Consider the following 26127-nt stretch of genomic DNA (forward strand, 5'->3'; position numbering starts at 1 on the left):
TGGAACAGGTTGCCCAGAGAGGGTGTGGAGTCTCCCTCACTGGAGATATTCCAGAGCTGTCTGGACACATCTTGTGCAAGGTGCTCTAGTATGGCCTTGATGGAGCACGGAGGTTGGACCAGATGATCCATTGTGGTCCCTTCCAACCTTACCCATTCTGTAATTCTGCGATTCCCTGCTGGATATTATTCCCCATAGCTAGGGATGCTGCCTATGACAGAGCCACATTTGAACTTCCTATGAACTATGCTATATTCCAAAGCCACAGAATGGTCACCTTGTCTAGAACACTCACATTTTGTAAAAAAACTCAGCAGCATTGACTGGAGATGGATAAGACAGTGTATAGGCACAAAACAAAAGAAAAAGCAAAGTGGAGAAATGTATGACCAGCACTGGGGATCACAGCACATACAAAGAGCAGCAGCTTCTACGCTGCAAAAACTGAGAGCAACACACACCAACAAAAGGAATAAAGTGCTGAATACATTAGAAATACCTTAAATTGGCAGAACTCAAACTAGATCAAGAGTTTCCAAGCGTTCATGTATAATGCTGAATCACAATTCAGCTTGTTGTCTCCTACTTTGACTAGAAATCTAGGCACTGGCTCCTGGACAACCACAGCAGTTGAGGAAAAACCTCTGGAGACATCTTCCCCCCCATTCTCTCCAAACCAAAAACCATTTTGGTTTAATCCTGAAATCCCTGCGCAGCAAAATTTTTAACATTGTGGTCCTAAATGTGGTATTAAGCTTATCAAGAACTTGAATATTTTATCCTGTACATTTTCATGTTTGCTGCCTGCTTATTGTCTATACAGTTTTATCAAAGAAAAGTAATTTGTTACACATCAGCAGTTTTTAAAAACGGAATTTTTCACAATAGGGTATTTGGACAATTAAACATAAGCCAGATATACTGCCAGTTCCCTGCACTAGATTTTAGCAACTTTTAATACAGATTGAGCACATATTTTATTGCCAGGTCTTGCTTACCACTGCTAAGAAATTCACAATGTTCGATCTAATTAAAAATGAAATTGAACTACAATTCCCTAGAAACAAGGGCTGATTGCATTCAATAAGCTTTACTTAATTTATTTCAGAAACAAAATAATTGAATTGCTTACAGTCCAGAAAAAATGCTTCTTATTTGATGAGTATATAATACAAAGCCTTTCATATTGCTATTGCATTCCTACATCTTCAGGAAATACTACTCATTTCTAAATAAGCATGTAGAGGAGCACTGTATATATAATAAATATCATTAAATATTCAGTAAACATTAAAAAAAAAAACAAAACACAAAGCTGGATGAATGTCCAGATGAGCAACCTCCAAAAAGCCAATAGCATTTCCCTGTTCATACTGAAACTGTTGTTTCTGATTATGTTTATGGTTATTTCAGTCTATGTTTGGACTCTATTACAGAGAGAACAGAGCTGAACATCCATCATACAAAAAACAATTACACAAAGATATAATTATAATCTTGCTAAATCATCAGGAATAAACTGATTAGACCCTTTGTTGTATTTTATCCATTCTACTCAACTTTTAATCCAAAATTCATCAAAGAGCCAACACAGTCACGGACCTGAGTCAAATCTGCCAATGTCCCCTTATTTTTTTTTTAATTTATTACTAATTTGTTTTCCTACCACTGGAAAAATGAGGTAAAATAGCCAATCCAATTTTCAAACACTGTCCTCAGCACAGGACACTCCTCATACAAAAAGCCCTGCCGTCACCTCACTCTTCTGTACCTTGTGCAGGGCACAAAAAACACAGAAGATTTTCTCTGGTGAGGCAGCTGCAGTTTCACTGTGCCAGCAGACATACTGTTACCACAACAATTTAGGGCACCTCGTCCAAACTTCAGGGGGGTTTCAGATCTCTGCAGTTCTCTTCTTCTTTCCACTCTTGAACCAAGCCCCAAGCTCCCAGCCAGGAGTCATCTTAACCACAGTATCACAGATTGGTTTGGGTTTGAAAGGATCTTAATCATCTAGTTCCAAATCCCCTGTCCACCCTGCTAGACCAGGTTGACCAAGCCCCATCCAACCTGGCCTTGAACACTTCCAGGGATGGGGCAGCTTCTCTGGGCAACCTGTGCTAGTGCCTCACCACCCTCATAGTGAAGAATTTCTTCCTAATATCTAATCTAATCCTGACTTTTGTCAGTTTAAAGCCATTCCCCCTGTCCTTTCACTCCAGCCCTTGACAAAAATCCCTCTCTGGCTCTCTTGAGCCCTTTTAGGTACTGAAAAGGGCTCTAAGGTCTACCTGGAGTCTTCTCTTCTCCAGGCTGAACAACCCAAGCTCTCAGTTTGATTGCACTCTACATTACCTGGCTGCACTTCTGATCTCTTCCAAGCTGAACCACCTCATAGAGTGCACTCAGACCACTGCCTCCTTTGCACTTATCCATACTGGGTTTCCATAAGGAAGGCAAGTGTGTTCAGAAACTAAAACCTTCCCCCTTGCAGCCTCCAGCCCCACCAAGTGCTGTGGCACCCACCTACAGCAAGGAAGGTTTCCTTCACTCCAAAAGAGCAGCACTCATCCTGCAAATTTGCCATGAGTGATTACATTCATGGGTGGTAATGGTTTACACTCAGTAAATAGTGCCCCAAATAAAGTGTATTCAAGGGATTTCACCTGTCACTACAGTAAGAGCTATTAAATAGATATGTCAATTTAAAGCTATCAGTGGTCACAGACACATTTGACTGAAGTTGCAGATCAGATACTCACCATCAGATAAATCTCAGTTTTGGCATACTTGCCTCTGATTAAGTAACTAAGTTATCCTCACACTTTATTTTTGTTAAATTCAAAGCTGTACTTACAACAAAAACTGATGGCAGCATCATACTAGCCTCGGGGGGAGGGGGGGGAAATCTAAGTACAGTGTGAGTACACATCAGGTAGGCCTACACAAGGTAGGCCTTTAATCACCCCAGACCACCAATCAAAGCAGAAGTACACACAAAAAATGGAGACAACAATGTGGAAAACCCCCACATAAGTAGTTTCTAAAATTACCTGTTAAATAATCTGTATGACTAAGGGACTACATAATCTGAGAGCAAGGGAAATACCTACTTCCATAAACCCCACTCATTGTGCAACATATGCAAGGTAAACTCATAATCTTTTGATTCTCTCTACAGTCTTTTCTCAACTAAAATGTAGCCCATATTTGGGATATCCTTGGGATACCTGCAATATATATTTTCCACTACTGACAATGAAAGTTAGTAGTGCTGAAATGCAAACAGCCCAAGCCATCCTTCTATCTCCAAGATAAAAGCAGAATTATGACTTCTCTAGCTCCATGAGTGTAGATGTTACATGGTATCCACAAGGCATCAGCAGATGTTCTCAAAACCCACATGACAATCAGTCATAGATTTTTAATCAAGGCTCATTTGCTGCCCCAAGTAATTGCACGTTAGGATGACTGTTAGATTGTTAAAATACAGCTGCCTTCATTGGACCCATGCAAACCCAATGTCTATTTACTTATTTATTATTCAATTATTCTTACTGTAGATTTTAGTATTTTTTTAAATACAAAAAAAACCAAACCATATTCTCTGCTCAACTCTTTCCTGGGCTATTACACTGCATCCATGCTTTTAAAATAATGCCTTGAATGTAATATAACAGTCTCTTTTGAGACTGTATAACACTGTTATGTGTTTTTAAATTTACATTTGGCTTTATTTTATGTTTCTAAGTTGAACATATAATGATATAGAGTGTGCTATATGTAAGCCTCGGGCATATCTATATATCAACCAGGAAAACTGCATATTATTAATTGTTTAATGAATATTTTAGTTTCATTTATGGAAAAGAGCAGTGTTTAACTACTTGGTTAGCATGCCTTTAAGTAAATCAATACTCAGAAAGAACTTATTTATCTTCCTGATTAGAAAAACAGGCACAAACCGGGAATGATAAAAGAAATTATCATAAAGAATGTGCCACAGTGCATAGAGTCATTTCAAGAACTCTAAATATTAAAGAGGTTATTACAAACCTTAGCAATAAAAGTCCTCTATAAATTATCAATACTGATTTCCACCCCTAAGCTCCCCTAGAAATTCCAAAATTAAAAATTAGGCTTGTTTTAATTTTCTTTCATGACTGACATTTCAGCAACTAGAACTTTTTCCACAAGAACTTATTCATGAACTGGGCTACACAGAACATACCATGAATGCATCTTTCATATTGAACAAGGTTTACAGCAGAATATGTAATACACTGAAGTACCACTTTATGTATAACTCTGGTACAGCAAAACTGCAGGTAATCTACACAAAAGATACAACAGCTGAAAAAGCCAACATGTACAGCTTTTGTGTCTTCCTAGGTCCTTTCTTTTTCACTGCTTTCCACTCAGCACATCAGTAAAACAGAGCTCAGCCTCCTCCTGTGACCTACTAAATAGCCCATTTCACCAAAATGAAATAGTAGAAAGAGCTACATGAAGGAGGTCCAAGGTTGAAGTACTTGATGAGAACAGGGAAGGCAGCTGTATTAGTTTGGCAGTCACAAAGCACTACAAAGTCATTCATTCACCAGTAGTTGAAAAAAAAAAAAGAAAAAGAAAGAGAAGCCAAACCAACAACCCCCAGCTCTTCTTCAATAACACCAGTATACAATTAGTTCCAGAACATCAATCCAAAATTATGTCCTTGCCTTGACTTAAAAAATAGAGTGAAAAATATCAAATGTGAAGAATATGTCTGACTCACTGACATAAAGATTTCTTACGCAGTGATTAGGAAAGGAAGACCCCAATATGAAGACAAGGTCATACAAAGGTTGGTTAAGAAAGATGAGGTCGTAACACTATTGCTCTGCCACTCTTCTCCTCAGCTAGGTCATTGACAGCAGCCACAGTAAAGTGATTTTTGTCTTGCTCTGACAATTTCTTGGGCAAGGAAAGGAAAAACCTAAAGAAAATATCCTCTGAAACCTTTTATGTTAAAAACAAATACAGTTCCCTCTAATGGGCCCACTGAAAAGATTTAGCGCCACTTACAGCTCCTACAACTCCACTGAGCTGACTTCGAAATGCCAAACACAGAAGACTGCAGTTAGAAGATGAATGAAGAGGAAATGCAATAAAACTCATGATCAATCAATTTCTGTTACACCACTGTTTTCTCTTGAGACAGAACTTTTAGGAAAAGTCTTTAAAGAACACACAACTTTACTCTGGAAAAAAACCCCCCACAACACAAAGCCAAACAAACACCAAACCAAAAAACCCCGAACTAAAAACCCAAACAAAAGCTCAACCCAACACAGTGTTATGCTGAAGGGCCATGCAATGAATGAATGCTCTGACACAGAATGATGAGGACATTCATATCCCCTGGTGTTTAGCCCAGGATAGGAATCTATAGAAAATGAGGGAATATTTCCAAGTTCAGATAAGCATTTTCTCTTGCAAATGACACAGAGTGGAAAAAAAAACCTGAACAGAAATTTCTGTTCTCATCCACTGATTTCTTCTCTCTGGCAGTGATGACTAATCTTTGTACTTAACTGGTCAAAAAGGTGAAAAGCAAGCCAGTTCAGGGTGACACAGCAAGCTTACTTTTGCATCACTTATTAATGAAAAATGCAAGTCCATCCATTCCATTTAGAAAACTGGTAGTTACTGAAATCACCAGGTCTAAGTGTGCATTTAATTGCATCAGCTTTATACGAGCCCTCAATTTCAATAAAACTTAAACTGGTAAAAAACCAAAAGTCAGACTTTGTGACCTTGAATTTGTTGGTCTTTCAAGTAGCAAGTGACGGGATGAGAGGCAACTGCCTCAAGTTGCATCAGGGAAGATTCAGACTGGATATTAGGAAAAACTTCTTCACAAAAAGGGTTATCAAGCACTGGCTGCCCAGGACAGTGGTGGAGTCACCATCCCTGGCAGGATTTAGAGGATGTGTAGATGTGGCACTTCAGGTCATGGATTAGTGGTGGCCTTGTCAGTGCTGGGGGAATGGCTGGACTCAACAATCTTAGAGGTCTTTTTCCATTAAATGATTCTATGGTTCTGTGTGTATGAACCTAATTCTTTCAGGAGATGAAAAATATTTAATATACACATATTCAGTTATACAGTTATGATTCTTTTTACTAGTAAATACTAAAGAACAACCCTAAAAAAGACAAAGTACATGAATAATAGTAGAAGAAATTCTAGAATTTTTAAATAATTATAGAAGTAGACACAAGTTAGACCAACAGAGAAGCAAATTAATTAATACCATTTGTCCAACAGGAGTCTATATGCCAATAGGAGACACCGTACAGCCAAATCATTCCGTTAAGATACATAAAGCAGGATGACAGGGGGTTTACAATCTAATTTACCTTTTTGAGTTTTCACCAGCATTTACTAAACTGTCCTTTCAGACAAGATATCTAAAGAGAGTGATCTGTTCATATGACATTCTACGAAGATACCGAGTTAAGAAGGCAGCTCTGACAGTAAAACCCTCCTCTAACACGCTCAGCTCTTTGCATCTCTTCAGATAATCTTTGAATATTAGAAAATAACTTAATACTTTGAAGTCTGCCTTATTATATTAATTTAATCTCAGAGTCACTGATGTTAAGTTCTGGGCTTACTATCTAAGATATTATCTGGAACAAAATAGCTGCAAGTTTCTAGAAGACATTCTTTGTTTTGGAGGGGTATTGGTTTTTGCATTTTGCTTTTTTTCCCCCTCTTCCCTCTTGGAGTGTAATTAGAGAATAGGGTTTAAGCAAAGTTAAAAAACATCTTTATTCCTAGTATCTATAAATATATAGGCAAATCAAATCATCATGTAACACACCTTGACCATGAGATACTGACTAGCTTAATTCAGAAAAAAAAGTTTAAAATTTGGTTAAATGTTATTTAAGGAGCACAAATTTGTTAAGAACTCATTCTTATTATACTGTCTATTAACCTTGAGACAAAGAGAAAAAAAATATATCTTTCTAATATCCTTAAAGGGATGCATTTAGCATGCAGCTGGTACCATCAAAATTGCATCAGTGACTTTAGGCTGTTCATATTTAGACTGAAGGTGGAATATTTTGTGTAGGTTGTTATATCCTTTTCTTTTTTCCCCATAATGGAAGAGCATTAGCAGAGTTTTAAATACATTCTTTCCCAAATGTGCAATTCTATGTCAAGAAATCATAAGTATCTACATGGTGGAACTCATCACCACAGAATATAAGGTAAGTATAAACAGACTCAGAACTGGAATACACCAATTCATGGAATATTCGTTATTATAATCAAATCAGCACAGACATATTCTCCACTTCAGGGAGAGTTCTCCACAACACCTATGATTGCCATTTTTGGGAAAGACATACCAGAGGAAAAAAAATTACTTCATACTTGCTTTCTAACCCATCCTCTTCCCCTAAGCACGAGCCGTGTCAAGTAAGGATATCGGGCTGACAGGGGACATTTCTTATGTTATGTTCTCACAGTAAAAGGAGGAGAGATTTTTCTGTTTAATAAGAACTTCTTGACAGAAGACTAAGCAGCCAATCATTCTGGGTGAGTGACTGTCTGTGCATTTCACCATGAGGGCTCATGGTAAAAGTATTTCAACAATAACAGCACTATGTGATGGCCACGACCTTATCATCATGTGAGAGTTTTACCTGAATAAACACCAGCCACAGTTTCTTTTGCTGAAGGGCAATTGTTCCTGTAAAACATACTAAGCAACACAATTAAATATGTTCTTTATATTAAATAAAGTGAGTTTTAATGTGCTTAAAGATAAGGTGGTGTTTCTATATTCTTCTGGAGCAAGAGCAGAATGTTAGAAATCTCCCTGTATCAAGCTTACCTTTTTACTGAAAAATAAATGTTGTCATATTAACAATCAAGGTAATTTTTTCACTTAAATAGAGTTTCTTCCAAAATTAAATAATGTACTGTAAAGTTTTATTCTGTTTGCTTGCTGAACAGAAAAAGGGAGAAATAGGCAATTTAAGCGACTCTTTGCCTGTTGCCACTGCTATCACCGAAGTATTGAACAATTCTGCACTGTTGGCAGGTCAGAAACAAATCTTATTTTCTGAATATTCTGTATGCCCTGAAATGACTACACCTTCAAAGAAATAAAGCATGTTGAGTGACAATGTCAGATTTTGTCCTTGCAACTTTCAGTTAATCTGTATGGCACTCACATCAAAATTCATCCCAGCCAAGTCTACTTGTAAACAATATAAATGAATAAATTAGAATTTAAATTAAGAATTTATTAAAAAAAGTAATTTGTAAGACTCATTTTACACTTCCAAAAAGTTCAAGTTTTACAGAAAAAAAATACATGCAAAAATGAAAATGAAAACAAAAGGCATTTGGAAACAGGTTATATGGTACGTACAAATGTCACAGCAAAATAAATTTCTGTGTGAGAGTTTTAGATGCATTTTTTTCAATACTAAAATCTTACCCTTTCCTCAATAGCTATTTTCTGATTAATTGCATGTCACTGAAAAGAAATAAAATGCAAATCAAATACTCTGCAGTGAATATTTCTGTACTTTTATCACACTCTGTAACACACTTCCAACCCCACTTTGGTTGATTGGGCAAAAGTCATCTTTTAAAGATGCTTTGTCAAGCGTGAAGCACCATGCAAATAGGACACTTACACTCCTCTTAGATATTTCAAAACAAGAAACATAAATACACAGTGCTTTGAATGGGACTGGTGCTACATACTGTTCCTAGGCAGAAACAGGAGACTGGGTCACACCCCTCCTTAATGCACTCCAAATGTCTTCCTTGTATCTCATTTTTAAGGTACATGTGCATCACCTTTCCACGGAGACAACTTACACTGTCAGACACAAGAAGAGCCCATAAAACCTGCTTAAGCCTCCACATTTATCTGATACTGGAAACAGCAGATCAAGCCTATACACATTTACTTGATCAACTGCAATGCTAGGAGGGAATTCAAAATTAAGATGGAACACATGGGTATTGAGAGACAGTAATTTCTACACACTCAGATGCTCTGAACTAATTAATTTCTAATCTGTAATAAAGACTTCTTAAGGCTAGAATCCAAGAACGGCCTGAACCAGCAGATGTGGATATGCCTTTTTTACCTTATTCTCTATAATATGATAAACAGGAATGGGACATGGTCAGGTGGTTAAGTGGATTAAATGTTATCATATTTCCTTTGAGATTACAGTAGGAGGACTGACTGAACTGAGTTGTCAGGTCAGTTCCCCAGTGGACATTTTATTTCATAAAACCATCACATAAAACTGAATACTGATATAAAAGGCCGTACAGTCAGTTCCCACTCCCAGGAAAACCAAGACTGACTCAGAATTGAAAAATATGCTTCCATCTTATTGAAAGGGAGGTCTCTCTAGGTCACCTCAAGGTCACTTCTGAGGCTGTGTGGTAAGAGTTCTTATGATGCCTGCATAATAACTTACAGTGGAAAAAACATAAATAACAGTTCAGCTGTCAGTGCAGGCACTCCTCCAACCTTCACAAAATGCAAACACTCTGTCCTCTCTCTAAAATATTACCTGTATCTAGAAATAACGGGGTTGCACTGACAAATCTCAGCCCATGCACATACTATGATTATTTACAATTACAAGGCTATCAGCAGCAGCCATGTGAAGGTTTGGGTTTGTTTGGTTTACGTTTTTTTACCTAATGAAGAACCTGATTTTTAGAGAAATCTAAAATGTACAAGTGATGTGAAATTTGAAAAAAATAATGAAAAATGGTACTAGTTACTATATGACATCCTAAGTCAATCAAGGAAAGTATCCCCAAACACTTTTAACTTAAGGTTCCAGTGACTATGATCATGCAACTTTTGTCTTCTCTCCCAATGAACATAAGGAAGTTCAGGAATCTTTTTGTTTGCAACAACCTTGATTGAGTATATGTATCAAAAAGCATCCAAGTCAGTGCTTTTAAAAAAAGAAAAATCAAAACAATCAATCATGTTGAATGATCACAACTCCAACCTCAAATACAGGGAATTAATTGCTCTCAGCAAATTACTTAGAATAAAATCAATACTAAAACCAAACAAACAAAAAATCACAAAGAAAAACCCCCAAAACCAAACACAAGAACCAAACTGAATTAAAAAACATAAGCATGTAGTAGGATAACATATAAATTAAAGTAAGCTGCCATTTACTTAGATCTAGAGAAAACAAGACAATTGTAACTTTGTTGCCCGTGTTGTTGTTTGTGAATTATTCACTCAGACCTAAAGAGAAAATGAGAATTTCTGAGTTCTCATTTTGAAATGCACAATCTTCTCCTGTTAAGAGAAAATATGTTCACTGTGGAAGAATTGCCTTCTGCACAGAAGGTTAGTTTAATGTTTTGGCAATCGAAACAAAATATTCCAAGCAGTTATTGCTGTTCTTGCAAAGATGGTGCCAATTATATTTGTAATGATGGACTTGGTGTTTTTCTTTTCAAATTCATGCACGGGTATCAAGAGGCCCAAATTGCTAAGAGTGAAATTGTGACTTTGCTGTTCTATGGCTTCCTCAGCATAATGCAAACAAAGAGAAAATTAAAAGATGTAATGCCAAAAGCCACCTCTTCCCTCTGCGGGGAAGACAAGCAGTTACATATTTTAACCATCCATGCTCCGCAAAATGCAGCTACAGAAGATCTCAAAAGAACGATTCAAATAACCCAAGGGAAAATGAGAAAAACCTTCCACAGGCTACAGAACGTCAAGTATAAAACTCTAGTTCCATGGATGCAAATGAAAAGGTTGGCTCTCAGCACTCTGCAAGGCCACATTTCTACTCGAAGCTCTGATCACACGGCAAACTGCAGGTGTATTTGAAAGGGCAGAACTCAGATTTTCACACATAAATCACAAGTGCTGATTTTGTCAACAAATTCTCACAGATGAGTATGTAAAGCAATGCAGAATCAGCGTAAATCAAACCAAAGTCTGGATCTGGCCTAAAGTAGGACCAGCTACAAACCTATTCAGAGAACCCACCAGGTTACTGAACCGTTTCTTTTTTCTTAACTGCATTTTAACTTAGCTGCATTTTAAAGGGCAGATGACTAAAATGAGCCACAAGGCATGAAAATAATTCTTCAGTGAGCAATCTGTGACATCCTGGTTTATCAAAAAAACCTTTGATTCTAGGAACAGAACCATTTATTCTATAATCTCCTAAATAAAGGTTTATATAAATACTTTGTTCAAAAGTAATGACTTTTGATACCTTTCAAATCAGTTCCCAGATACATAAATAAACTGATTATTATAAAGTAGGTACTCTGAAATGAGGAGAAAAGACATAAAACAGCACAAAATGCCAGAGAATAGTCATAAGTTTTTTTTAATAAAATGATAAACCAGTAACTAATATAGAACATACCATACAATTCTAACCCACTACTAAATGAGGGGAAGACAAAAAAAACTTGTTGCCTGAAGAAAGATGACCTTTTCCTCTGGCTAGTTTTTCAAAAAATACCAAATAAGCAGCATGTACAGTGCTGGTCTGTACCTCTCCTTTGCAGAGCTCTTTGAGTGGGCAGTTCTGAGGATCACTGGCATTGCTTGACCAAGTCCAGTGTCTTTAACACTTTCAAAGAACCAACAGTCAGGTAGACCTGTTGTGGCAGGATGAGATTTTATATATTCACTTCTCATCTCTACTCAAAGCTCCTGGATCTTCCATTTTCTTTTTCCCTTTCTCAGCTGTTTTTGAAATCAAACAGCATGTGCTGGAAACACATGAGCTGGAAAAAGGCCCAGATAATTTGTCTGTCAATGGTTGTTTTGTGAAATCCAAGCTCAACTAATGCAAAAGACCAGCTCAATTAGCAGCCTGGGTAGAAGAAAATGCCTGTAATTCCCTACATAAGCAACAAAAAAAAGTGTCAAGACCACTAGCAGAAATGTGACCAGTGCATCTGCAGGAAGAGCAAATTTTAAAGGCTTAGATTTTATGAAGGAAAGACCAACTAACTGGTAAGTCTTTCCCATTGCCCTGCACACAGGTAGCTGATCAGCTGTGTGGAGTTAGGGCTTGAAGGTACAAATTGAGGCAATGGATATCTTTGCTCAGCTCTGCTTGAGAACAGATGCCTCACAGCAAAGCCATTTCACTTGACTTTGCACCATTTATCAGGACATAGCACTCAGACAGTAAATTGGATGACTGCATTTACTGCTCATTTTTAAGGGCTTGATAAAATAGAAAATTATGCTTGGGTTTCACACCTCTAAAATCTGACAAGAGCTTCAGAAGACCCCAGAATGAATTCTTTATGAGTCAACCATTGTCCATGTTTGAATGGAAGCCACTTAACTGTCTCACTCAATTTAAGCCTTAGCACTAAAAGGAGAAGACCTCCTGTAACACTGGTCATCCCTTTCCCTCAGGAAATAGTAATTCATTATGGGAGATGGGCTGATTTTTCAAAGGATACATTCAATATCTGTAGTGAATGTGCAATTAAACACCCAATTGAGTATATGAATATTCAGAATTATTTTCCCAAGAGAAAATTAAGTGTTCAGGATCACTGAAGATAACAGGACTATGTATCGAGTCAAATTGGTAAGAATTCAGTGTTTGATTCAGCAGCAGGACTTCAGAAGTTTCTGTATCAATCCAGAGGAGAAAGAGAGATTAGGAAGTGCAGATGGGAGTGCAAGTAAATCTGCAAAACAGAAATGGCTTCTCAAAACATTCAGGAAAATTTTGTGGCATCAGAAATGCAGAATAATCGATATCTACTTTTGCTCATTAACTTACATATCCCCCCCTTTACTCTGCTAATAGCACATTTCTCCTTCCACGCAAACAAATCCAAGGGTTTGTAAGCAAAAAGGAAATGAGTAATAACCAGAAGTCCTCTTACTGATGCAACCAAAATGTTAATTACTTGAGAATATTGACAAGTTGTGCTATAATTATGCTTCCTTCCAGACATCAATTGCTCTTCTCCTACCCCACCCCTTACATATTCTTCTTGCTGCTTACAAGAGCAAATTACTTTCTCCCATTTATATTATAAAAAGTAGAGTGAGAACTCCCTCTTTAATTTACTGCAGTGCACTTGACTAAGGGGATAAGAGAGCAAATTTTTGTCAACTATTTCATACTCATCTGGACAGATACAGATTGGATTTATAAGAGCACAGGCACTGTTTCACTTTTAGGTTGTACAGGTCACAGTAGATCATCCTTCAAATGTTGGAAAAGTAGGAGGAAAACTGACATGCTCAGCTCAAAATTATTCTAACAGCCTTCTAGGAACTGAACACTAGAGCTCAGTGTTGGTTCCAAACAGGAGTAGAAAGCCACTGTTTGTGGTTTTCCATTTCAATGCTTTTTTAGTCATCAACCACAGATTTCTCAAGTCGCTATGATTTCTTGATTTTCTTTCCCAAAGTACCTCACACAGAGGGGAAGATGTATCACAGTTGTTACTTTTCATTTTCATTTACTTATTTTAGCTATGTTTTAAACTCAGTTTTGCAAAAAAAACCCTTAGAATATGACTTCAGGATGAAGCACTAAGTGATAAACCTGTGCAGACAGACTTGGTTTTTTAACTCTCTTATATTTCTCACTTTTTCAGATGAAGGCAGGCCAATGGTCTTTCTTCAAAACAAACATAACATTTCTCAGTAATCACTAAAGAGTAAAATATCTTGTATATCGTTCCATGAATCATGAAATCAGGAAGAGGTAAACAGATGACTAAAATAATCATTCAAAACACAGGATTGATGAGTGTGAAACCTCAATTACATAAACAGATTTTTAGTATTAGTATTTAGTATAGACTATTGTGCAGGAAGTTTTTTGAAGGCCTTGGCAGAATTTTTTTACATAGGCAGTAAAGAAGAAATGAAAAGGGACCATTCCTTAGACTGTATAATATCCAAAAGATTAAATAGGTTGTTTGAGGAAGGGGAAGGTTAATAACATGAATACACTCAATCTAATCTTTGAGGGAACTAAAAAAAAGGATAAAGAATAAAACAAACTAACAGGAAGGAGAGAGTCTCTGAAAAACTCAAGGGAGACAAAGGCTAAGGAAAATGGACCACAAAACAACTGGGTAAGAACTAGTACATTTTGTAGAAATATAATTTATCTAATTAGTAAAATCTGCTTCAATAATTTGAATGAATCAATTTGAATTCAGTTTGGATTATCACGAGGAGCTCTCAGGATTTTGGGAATAAAGATGAGATCCTAAGAGGATGCTAAATTAGAGAACACCTGAGGATGATATTCTAGTGGATGTTACTAGACGATCACTTCAGATCCAGATCTCCAAATATAGTTTTAAATGATTCTATAATTTTTATTTATATTACCTATATCTATGGCTTGAATTTTCAAGAAGGGGTTTAGGAAAGGATATAATATCATTAAAAGTCCCACAGCACTCATATGGGAAATGGGTATATAAAGAATTTAGGAGCCTTGGAAAAAATTCCATCATACAAAAAAAGCCAACCAAAAAAACACAACTAAACCCCCAGTGTCCTTATTAATGAAATGCATATAAAGTGTTTATGTTCCCTAAAAAATGTTTGGGTTTTTTAATACAGTTTTTATGTGTATATTTATATGCACACACTGTATATATATGTATGCATGTGTAAATAAATGCATATACACGTATATTTGTGTGTATATATAGGAAGGGAGGAAGGGATGGAAGGAAAGAGAGTCCCAGTTAAATGGAGATTTACAATGTGAATTGTAATCTTCAGAATTATATGTGTTAGCCATAAAAAGTACTAGAGAGAAAGAAATAAACAATATAGACAGTAGAAAAATGAAATTACTTTTTCCAAAGTAAACTTATTTAAAACTAACACAGTTATTAAATTGAAGCCTTTTTGCAAATTGCCTTTATTCTGGGAATCTTTAATATTTTCCATTTAGCAAATCCTTATCCGCAAGAGCCTGCCAATAACCTCTGCATAAACATCCAAGCATCCACATTCCTAAACTTTATGACAGTTAAAAAGCAATTTTATGAATATTTATGCAGGCAGTAAATTATTAAAATAAATATAGATATTTACATGGTAGAACAACATCTTCATTTAATGGATGTGGAAAAAATGTTAATATGTGAACATATTAAAGATGAAGTGGTTTGGCCTTCAGGGCTTTTGTTACTCTATTAAAAGTTAATTTAGGACAAAAATTATGGCTTTTTCATGAATTGCAACCCCTAAAGATTAAATCATGATCAAGACTCACAACATTTTTCAAAAAATAAATCTGTTAATGGTATTTCCAGAGGCTGGATACTGAAACCATTGTGCAGTTCGCTCTTAAAAAGCCTCCTCTGGTTTCTTGTATGTGCTCACAGTGGTGACACAGAGCAGCTTTAGAGCAGAGGAGCTGGGTGCTAGTGAGGTGGTTTTCTCAATCTTTCTGTCACCACACATTTTCTATACTATTAGAATATGTTCTCTACAAACACCGTGGGCAACTCAAGGTGCTCTTTCTCAAGAAGGTGTTCTACATCACATGAGTGATTTGCTTAATCACTAGTAACAAACTTCATCATCTTTCCCCACGTTTATTGATCCTCGTGGTTCAAGGACATCAGTGGTCTGCCCTGACCTCCTGTGACTGTGCACTCAATCTCACCAGTGATCCCAACAACCTGAGTTCCACTGACACATGAATTTTCCTTCTACCCAGAACACCAGGAACAGGTCCCTTTCAATCTCAAGGTATGAGAAAGCAAGGATTCTACTTCTTTCTATGGCAGCTCACTCCAGAAGTTGTGCTTCACTTCTGTTCTACATTTGTCTCATTTCAGTTCCCTCCTTAAGAAAGTTTTTCCTCTTCCTTAATGCAGCTCCCTCTTAATTCAGAAACAATCCAGCTCTTAAGTGTTGTCTCAGACTAAGCCACAAGATCCCTTTGGGAGTTGTCACAACAGTTTACATTTTTTCCTTCTGTCAGTTTTTCAGCACTGTGAATTATTTGGGCTAATGAGTCCAAAATGACCAGACCATGGTTATGCCAAGTTAACATGTCACATGAGGACTCCCTCTGTGCTTCCCTGCTCAGTCCGCTGGCTCAATTCATGTTGCAATAGGAAACTGTCACTCCAGGTGCTGGGAGCAGCAAATTCCTAAACATTTTGGTTGCATTTGAAAATGATTCTGCCTTTGCCATACTAAAAATGCTCCAGCCCTTGAAGCATTTCTACCATTCTTTTCTTCACTTTTTATATTAATTTTATAAAAGAGTCTTGCTCCCTAATTTACCTTAGCGGTGCCCTAACAATGGTAAAACCCCTTTCCCAAACCTCTGCTCCAGTCTGATTTATATATATAAATACATATCCCTTTTTTATCTATTCTTTTTATCACAGCAATGTAAACTATTTGGTTGTTGTTTTGGTTTTTTGTGGGTTCTTTTTCCCACCATAGAGTCAATGCTCTTGTTGATACCCTGCTATCAAGGAAGGATTCATGTTATTTCTCTTTATAGCTGTAACTTATGATGTGGCTGTAGTAACATATTGTTTGTTTGCAAAGATCTGGTTTAAGGGATTGAGATTGGCTCTGCCAATCCTCTGGGCATATGCCCATGGCCGTCATTCCTGCCCCTCTTGCCCTGAACAGACACTAAGTTCTGTTTCAGTGGAACAGAAATACAACACTCCCAATAAAATCTGAAAATCATATCCAATTACAAAAATTACCCCAGGTCAGATTCCTGAAAATCTTGTTCTTACAAAGCAGCTTCAATTTATGAACCTTACCAAATTTAATCAGAATTACTCATGTTAAAGACTAAACTGCATATTCTAACAGCACATTGAATTCAGGCTTTTCTGCATAGTCCAAATTCCCTGTATATTCCAATTTCAAATTACTCCAAGCTCTGAACTGTGTCTGTTGTTTTCAATGTGTCTGAAGATATGAGAGATGGGCCCAGTCTGAAAGACTAAGTAGAAGCTCCAAATTATCTTCAATCTTAATCCTTCCCCAAATTTTGTACCCTATCCAATCTCCACATACCAAACCTCTACTGCAAAAACATTGTCATTAATACCATTATCTTTCCAAATATTCAAATTTCCATCACTTGGGCTTATGTCTATAAATTATCCCCTTGCACATGAAGCTCTTTTCTACCAGCACATCCTTTCTGTTAATGTGATATAAAGACTAAAGAAATGTTGTTCAGTTTTCATGGTGATTTTTCTGCCAGCAGCAGTTTATTATTTCTTTCAGGTCTTTTTCAATGGACTCAGTATGGAGAGAACAAACAGTAGTCAAAATAAAAAAAAAAAAGGCACATTAAATACACAAAAGGGGGAAATAGAAAAAAAACACAAGAAGAACAGCAGTTGTTGATGGTAGTAAAAAGAGAGAGAGAGAAAGAGAGAAAAAGTATACTCACAAAAGGGAAAATGCAAGCTGAAAAGTAGAGACATAATTAGAAACCCTGTTATGAAGATTAAACCTTGGTGCAGGGTCTATAAAAATAAAACTCAAATCCAGAGTGAGATATTTGTGTATTATAAAGTAATAATAATGAGAAATTAAAGAACATTAAAACATGAAAAATACAAGTTAAATACAGAAATGAGAAAGAAAAGTAGCAAATATATACGTATATATAGCCACAGCTCTCTTATGAACTAGTGTTCTGTTTTAATGTGATGTAAAACCAAGCACATGGAAGACAGAGATAAGGAAAATATAGGGAGAGGAAAGTATCTGCTGAAACAGAAATGTGAGACTCAATAAGTGCGGAAACATAAACATTAGGGTGGAAAAAAGATACAAAAAGTGGATTTAGTAGTGAGATACTGGGCCTGTTTAAACCAACAGGACTTGCTGTTTAAGGCAATCTTTCACTTCAAATATTCCTTATGAAAGGAGAATCTATTTCTGATAATCTTTCTACATCTTCTCTTATGAGAAAAGTAAAGCTTACAATTATTTCACTGCAAAAGAGAGACAATTTATATTCTAAAATATAGCCTCAAAAAAAGGGCAAACTTCCTACCTGCATGAGGGGAACACAGAAAGAAGGCTTGGGGAGTGTATTTTTAGCTCAGATCCTGAGTGTGCATTCAAAATCAGCCTCCTGATCATACCACACTTTGGTTCATACTGTATAACAGACCCTGGATGTGCAAAATGGATTCTTCTGGAGCAGCAGCTGAGTATGAGAAATGTAGCTAATGCACCTCAGCCACCAAATAGCACATATTTGGGACCAGGCTACAGCCAACCCACACAAAAAGCTCCTGAGATGTGCCTTGTTGTCAGCACCATTTGCTTTCCCCTCCTCCTTCAGGCTGTACACTTTCCTAATTCAGACATAGTGCATCCTCACAGGAACACAAACGGGTAAAAAACCCATCTCAGAGACAGTGCTGTTACAGCAAACTTTACATCTTTATCAAATCCCTACTTTGTGAGCCCTGATTGCTATTTCATTGTTTTTGTCAGTGGTGAAATGCAGCATCAGATCTACTGGTGGAAACGATGCGCGACAGCCAAGTTCCAGCAATGACAACTGACCTTTCAAGAGCGTAATTAAATTGCATCTAAATAATTTAAATAAACAGCTAAAGCTACTCCGTTGAAAATGGCATTTTTATTGAGACAAATCTTATTCCTATAGAAAAAATAGTAAGTGGCTGTTTTCTGAACCTGTGTTATGGTCCCGACTGAACTTTCCATGTCCAACAGAGCAGATCCTGATCCTTTTAATGGCAAGATCTGGAGTCACTGCTCCTTTATAATTGCATTTGTTAATTTGCGAATTAGTTGTTTAAGTATTTATTGGTTCAGTGTATTTTCTGAACGTCAAACCAGCATTTTTGCCTATAAATTATTTGCAACAGAAGGCAGTTACTGGGCATTTAGAGTTTAAATGTGGTTTGTATGTTGACTCTATTACATTTAATGTGCAAATGGATTAGTGAGCTCCTGCTCTGTGCTTTCTGCCAGCACTCGAGTTGGAGGAGAAGGCGGACACACATGTACCCATGTGCAGCCCTCCCAACACATAATCTCAACCAAAGAAGGAGAAAAGAGGGAGTGGAAGAAGAACACGGTGGCAAAGGCAAATTCTGCACACAGCAAGGCTGCAAAATGCCATGAAGAAACCAAGTTACAATGTCATTTCTTAAATCCATAAACACTAGTGTCAGTCCTCCCATAGTGTATGCTACTGTGATTACCTTGCAATCTGAGTGCTGGCAGCATAACATCAAGTGCTGGATGTTGGACACAGCCCAGCAGGGCTGGAAAGACCCACAGAAGCCTGAGCTCAGGTGAGCATAGACTGTGCTCTGCCTCCTCTCACAATATGCTGAGCCAAACTACACACAACTACAGCCATCAAACCAAGTACTACGTGCAATTATGCAGAAACAAAAGATTTCAGTGCACTGTTCTATGTACATTTTTAGGAGACACAGATCAAACTATTCCTGATATCAGTTGCCTTTTTTTTGTTCCCTCATGCTTTATTATTTCTTTCAGGGATTTCTTTATTTGCCAAAAGGCTCACAGTACACCCAGGAAAAATATGACAGACTAGTGGGGCACTGCAAGATATGCAGCAACATAAATAACTGTAACACATAAAAGGCACTGCAGAGCGAAGTGGTGAGTATTAAGGAAGAATGTGTATTAAGGAAGAATGTGAATGCCAGTAAGTCCTGACTTACTGGGACAGAATGGGAAAGTCTTTGTTTCGATATTTTGGAACTGAAAAAAAAACAACCAAAAACAAAAAAACCAAACAAGTGAATAATTCAGCTAATGCGTAACTAGGTTCTGACTAACCTTATAAAGCAAAGGTGATTGTCCTAGCTTCAAAAGTGCAATTTTTTTGGTCACGTTTGTAATGGCTTGAATCCGGAGCAGGTCTTCCATGGTGCCATACTGCACATCAACCAGCTCTGCCTGCAAAGAGAAGACAAAGTTCAGGCTATACCTACAACCACACATTACTGAGGGTGCTCCTTGCACAGAAACAAAGTTGTCTGCTTAAGTACAAGCACACGAGCAATTACCCTACCCCAACTTCTCATCAGCAATACCTGTAATAGCAAAGAACTTGAGAGTGCAGTCTGACACATAATTTTATGCAGTTTTCACTCACAATCTATCAGCTGTGATAAAATCCCTTCTATTTTTTTTTCTAGTGGTTATAAGTGATGCTGATTCTGGTGAGCATTTGCCCTCAGTAGCTACAGGAACTTATTTAAAATTGTTTAAGTCACTCCTGTGGTTTTTTTTCTTCGAAGGAATCAGTCTTGTAAAGCATTTCAGAAAATGAGTGATTATATTGGTCACTGATGAAAATACACAGATAACACAAACTCCACCAAACATACACAGTTTTATGTGGTCTCATATGATTCCTGAGCAGCCTTCCTCAACTATTGAAGTATTTTCTTATATTCCATCAGTTATCCAAGCATTACTCAGATAGCAATATTAAAAGCATAAACTTTTCTATTAACACATATTTTCAAATTCTTTAGAGTCACTTCCAACTAGAAGTGTTTAGAGCATGGAGATCTTCAGCTCTTCAGCTAGGACACTGCAAGAAAATATGGTAAAGTTCTAAGTTATTACTAAATGTCAAGCACTAGCAGTAATGGAAAAATATTTCAAGACGTGTTTTCAAGGATTTTTTAAAATACATGTAATTCAAGAATGACCAAGGGCATGTTTCTTACACACACTTACAGCAATAAATTCTGGTGAAGACAAAGTAGGAGGATAATCAGTCTTCTACATTACTATTTTAGAGTGTTATGAAGCTCTCAGGACATTGTTGAGGACATTCTGGAACCTCTAAATCCCTCCACAGTGTTCACATTAAATGTAAGTACAAGAAGACACAAGGATATTACATGAGTGTTTAAAAATTAAAATAGGAGGAGCAGTACAAGATGGAAAAGTTTCTCTTTCAGTACAGTTTGGTAACATAAGTATGGATTCATTGCCAAAGGCAACAGTTCTGATTTTGGGTATCTCTACACAAACTGTTTAAATTCTAGCAACAGTTGTTCTGGATATGTGGGATGTGTGAAATTTTACTAGATTCCTGAACGTGGCTATTTTAGGAAAGTATTTACCCTTATAAAACCATATCTGAATGTTTTGTCTGAGTTGGCATCTCAACATTTAAGTTGAAAGCATATAAAAATTTTTGCCAAGGTTCCTGTCTTATTAAATGTATTCTTCTAAATTTTTAAGATAACAAGTTTCCAAGTCTGTAACGTGTCATCAGTCCTGTATAAACCAAGTATTTGGAAAGGTCAGCCCAAGTTATAAGACACTTTTGAACAGCAAATATCAAACTTAACACCAAATACAGAAATTTAAGAACAGAAAAGGTTGTTTCTTCTAAAATATATGAGGGTTTTGATATCTAAAGAACTTGAAAACTGTTTAATAAGAAAATTCAAAGGGTGACTACAAGCTGAGATCCAATATATATTTTTCCCGTATGACTACAACATTTGAAAACTAAGATAAAATCACGTGAAGATTTTATACTAGTAGAAGGTATTTTATGTTTTACCTAATCTCCAGCCTCCAGTTACAGAGTTAACCTCAGATGAAGAAAGGGTATTAACCAGGGTACTTCTTCAACTTCATACAATTGTGGCCCTTATCTTTATCCTAATTTGTACCTACACGTGTCAATAGACACACTTCAGTGCAACAATTATTAAGTGTCTCAAAAGTCTTATGGCTTGAGAGGTTATGGGAATTTACATCTAGGAATTCTAGGGATACTTCTGTCTAAGTCCTTTGGACCCATTGCCTTTGCCACTTACCCTCCCAAAGCAAAAATCAGAGCTTTCATCATTTGTATGAGAGAAACTGCATTGAATTTTCATGAGGCAAAATCAATACACAGATATATAACATAATGAAGTATCAAGCCATTTGCTTCTCCAGTATGCCCACGTGAAAATGAGATCCCTGCCCATCTACATTCATGTGCTGCTCCTCTGCACACCACTAGCTGCTTCTCCAGGGTGCTATCCACTGCTCTGTAAACAACAAAACTACATGTGTGCACAATTATTAATGCATTTAGCAACTGCCCTTGGATGTTCTTAGTTAATTTATGGATGTAAACTGCATCTCCAAGAGCTGCTCACTGGTCTTTCCCAGGCAACATATGAGCTCAACAAGAGAGAGGCAGAATAAGAGGCCCTGCAAAAGCACTGTTCATTTTTTAATTATGTGAGAACCAAACTTGACTCCCTGCTGCCCCAAACACTCTGCAAACTATGTTCTGTGCTCCAAATGTTAAAAGTAAGCCCCAATGCCAAAGCTAATAAATACATTCATACATTGAGAGTACATGGAAGAAGTCATTACATAATGAATGAGAAGTTGGGTATAATAGAACAGAGTTACATGTGCTTTTATCACACATCTTCCACATGAAGGATAGATATGTCAAAGCTTAGTATATAAGAAGTCTTTCTTCTGCATTTGCCTGAAAACAAGCATGACTTAAACATCCTGTAACTGTCCAACTTTAGGGGTACTTGCACACTTCTATTTCACTGTAAGTCTGAAGTGGTTCTCTTCTCATCACAAATCTTTGACTTTTAATTTTATCTTTTGGGGAACCGTGGGTAAAAACTGCACATGTTTACCAAAGTAGGTTATCACATTCTGGCAGCATCAGATGTAGTCAGCAGCTGGAAGTTTCCATAGTGAATCTCAGATTTAACTTCAGCTAAAATGACCAAAAAAGAAAAAAAGGAATAAAATATTCTCTGTAGTAAAACTATGCATGGCTCATCCCAACGAGTGAAGACAATAACCCACTGGAAGAGTTTTGAACAAGGTCATAACATTTTGGCAATACAATCCAGAAACTAAGAGGTACATATTAAATTATGAAAAGAGTTTAAAAAATTATCCCTGCCCCTTCCCTTCTTCTGTGCTGGAATACCTTAGTAAAATTATTAATAGAAAGCAAAATAGTTTGCACTACTTAATAAGAACACCTCATCAAATACAGTACAGCAACACTAACTCAGAGTAGTTGGTTTTGGTTTTGTTTATAATAGACTGGGACCCAACTAATTGGACATCTTACTTCTAACAAAAAACAATATTGAAAAAATACGTTTTCAAAATAATGGTGAAGAATTGTATTGAATTCAAAGACTTCTACCTTCTCAATAATCCCCTCAGTAACTGACAGACCATTTATGTTGCATGAAGGCCTGTTTTAGTTGCAACATTCCTAATACTTCTAAAAACGAATGAAGATTAAATTTTCTATTATTTCTTTTCTCTTTTTTTTTTTTTAAGAAATGCTTACAACATGACATAATCCTCATTTTACACACACCAGCTTTTTAAAAAGCAAAATACCCTAACCTCAACTACCCATGTTGGATAAACTGCTTTCCTATGGTAGGATAATTTTGTTTGAAAACAAAAGAGAGCTCATTCTTTTAACAGGTGCTGAAAAAGAGCACTTGTCTACTTGGTTTAGATATGCAACAGTAAATCCTCTTACCCTAAAACTGGGAAACTGCTAAGGAATGAGTTGTTTTATCCATCTGAATTAGGTACTTACTCCTCAAATTGTTTCATGCTAATCTGTTTGAAAGATATGACTATTTAGGAACAAATTGTAATGTGCATTACGGAGTTCAGTAGTATTCCCCCATGCATGAAATGAAGTAGGGGTAGGTAATAAAACAAACATTTTTAGGAAAAGTAATTATTTTATGTTAGACTTATTATTCGTTTCTAAGTCCCAAGATGATGCTCAGTGAGTTGTAAACATTCTATCTTAAAAATTTTAATAAAATTCCCCCAAAACAGAAAAGAAAAACACTCTTAAAATGCCACAATCAAGACAGGCATGGATTTTTTTCCTAATTTCTTCTACTTATCTCCAGAATGAAACAGAATAAAACAGCGTACTTCATATCTAGTCACAGAGAACAAAGAGTAGAATAGGTCTGGAAAAGGAAAAGCATGAATAAGTGTATGAAGCAGGTGGCAGCTGGGGTCTTGGAGATGCTGGATACTGTTTTTTAAACCTTGCTTTCTTTGTGAATGCTGAGGTAATTAAAAAAAATAAGTTAAATAGGTTGAAAATAGTAACAGAAATATGTTTGTCTTATAACATTGTTATCAATCCTGTTGACTGAGGAAAGGGATTTAATAACAGCATTATGCATCTGTATCCAACACACTGGCTAAGAGGCAGATTGTCACTGATTTGCCAGGGGCACAGCAGGCACAGAACAGTTTAAGGGAAGAACCCAAAAGAAAAACAAACAAACAAAAATAACCCCCACAAAACTCAGAGCCACTACATCCAGGAAGGGATGTTTCTCACAACCACTAAAATGCAGATGGAATCAGTTTAGATAAGAAAGCAGCTTTCAAACTGAGGAGCTCCTGGTAGAACAGCACCACACCTAAATAAATACTTTCATTATTATTTCTTAAGAGAACTCATTAAGGTCAGTACTGATCAATGTCAAAGACATCTGAAAGGTGTAAACTTAGCACACAAAAAAAAACCCAAAAAAACAACTACAAGGAATAGCACACAGGATGTCTGTGGTGAAAAATCTTCTCCCTCTTAATGCTACTTGTTGTTAGAGACACAGTTCAGTAACCTCGAATTATGAATATATTTTAACCAATACCAATCTGTTGACTCACATTAATGAACAGCTTCTGCACGAACTGTTTGGGAGGTCAGGACTGTGGAAGCTGCAGGTGTGAAAATCACTGATAAACAGTAGCACAGTCAAAATCAGATTCCCAACAGTGCTGACCTACTCACTAAAGGGTTTCAGAAATGGATGACTTAAAAAACCTCCAAGTATTGAAGAAAACTAAATATTAAATATGTAATTCTAGAAGTATCAACTCTCAGTTCTGCAACTGTTCAGGCTTACTAAATCCCCTTCTTTCATCCAGGTCAATGCCCTTCATTTGTCCTTCAACACTTAGCTACTATTTTCATTTTTTTCACAAAATAAAGGCAACAGAAACATCCAATGCACAATCAATCACAATTAAATAACCTTCAGCTAGTCATCCTGTCTAAAATAAAACTCCAAAATATATTTGCAAATTGTATCTGAGGAGGCAGCATTCTGTAATCAGGACATGAGGCGAACTTTAATTAAACACTTCACTATAATTTATTTGCACAGCTCTGAAATTGAGGCTGAAGGCAGCATTCAGCAGAGCATAAAAGTAAACTCAAGCTGGTTGTAGATCAAAGCTGGACACCAATGAATGCAAAGAAAGCAGCAAATAAAAAACTAGTTGTTCTCCAAAATTAGAGAAAAGGAAGGAAGAAAGAAAAGAGGAGATAACAGAGCTGTGCCCAAGTATGACAAATCTTTTGTTAGTGTAAACTCTGTTACACCTTCTGACAGGAGCTGCTGCTCCCATTCCAGCCAAAAGCATCCCTGTGATAATCAGGGAGCCACACCTGTCTCCCTGTGATTGCCACCACCCAGGCCTCCTTCAGGGTCCTGCTGAACACACCAAACAGGCACAACCACCTTTTATATACTTACTGTATTTCTAGGGGAATGTTAATATCCAAACTTATCTTTCACACTTTGTCCTTCACTTGGTTCCAGGCAAAAAGAGGGACAGGGAGAGATCTGTGTTTGTGTGTTCCATGATGTCTCCTGACTGTCTCTAGTTCAATCACAGTGCTGAAGGCTGAACGGAGAAAATATTGTGCCACACTAGTGATTTCTTTTACAGTAATGGCACTTGGTGTGAGTAGGATCCATCACTCTGTTCCTTCATGGTTAGGACTCGTTGAAGACAAGTGCAAGTGCAGTGAAGTTTTATTTTTTGCTCTGTGTTTCAAGGATCATCATTGTCAGAAGAGCAAAAGAACTGAGAAAGCACGACCAAGAGTATAATTCAATATTTAGTAAAATTAAACAATTATGACACAAAATAGAAAGAAATCAGGGAAGAATTTGTGGCAGATATCTGATTTTTAAGAAGAGAGATTTGG

The 26127-nt window shown here is 36.8% G+C and overlaps 1 protein-coding gene across 8 annotated transcripts in view; it reads right to left on the reverse strand.

Moving 5' to 3' along the window:
• The window catches only part of NAALADL2 (N-acetylated alpha-linked acidic dipeptidase-like 2), a 469384-nt gene that overhangs the window by 160306 nt on the left and 282951 nt on the right, over window positions 1-26127 (reverse strand). For all 8 annotated transcript variants that reach the window (XM_017827775.1, XM_017827774.1, XM_017827776.1 and 5 more), the window contains one exon: window positions 19905-20024. In XM_017827775.1, coding sequence (XP_017683264.1) covers window positions 19905-20024 — 120 coding nt within the window. The remainder of the gene's footprint in view (window positions 1-19904; window positions 20025-26127) is intronic.

Source organism: Lepidothrix coronata, unplaced genomic scaffold (assembly GCF_001604755.1).
Source record: "Lepidothrix coronata isolate B3197 unplaced genomic scaffold, Lepidothrix_coronata-1.0 Scaffold142, whole genome shotgun sequence".
Lineage (NCBI taxonomy): Eukaryota > Metazoa > Chordata > Aves > Passeriformes > Pipridae > Lepidothrix > Lepidothrix coronata.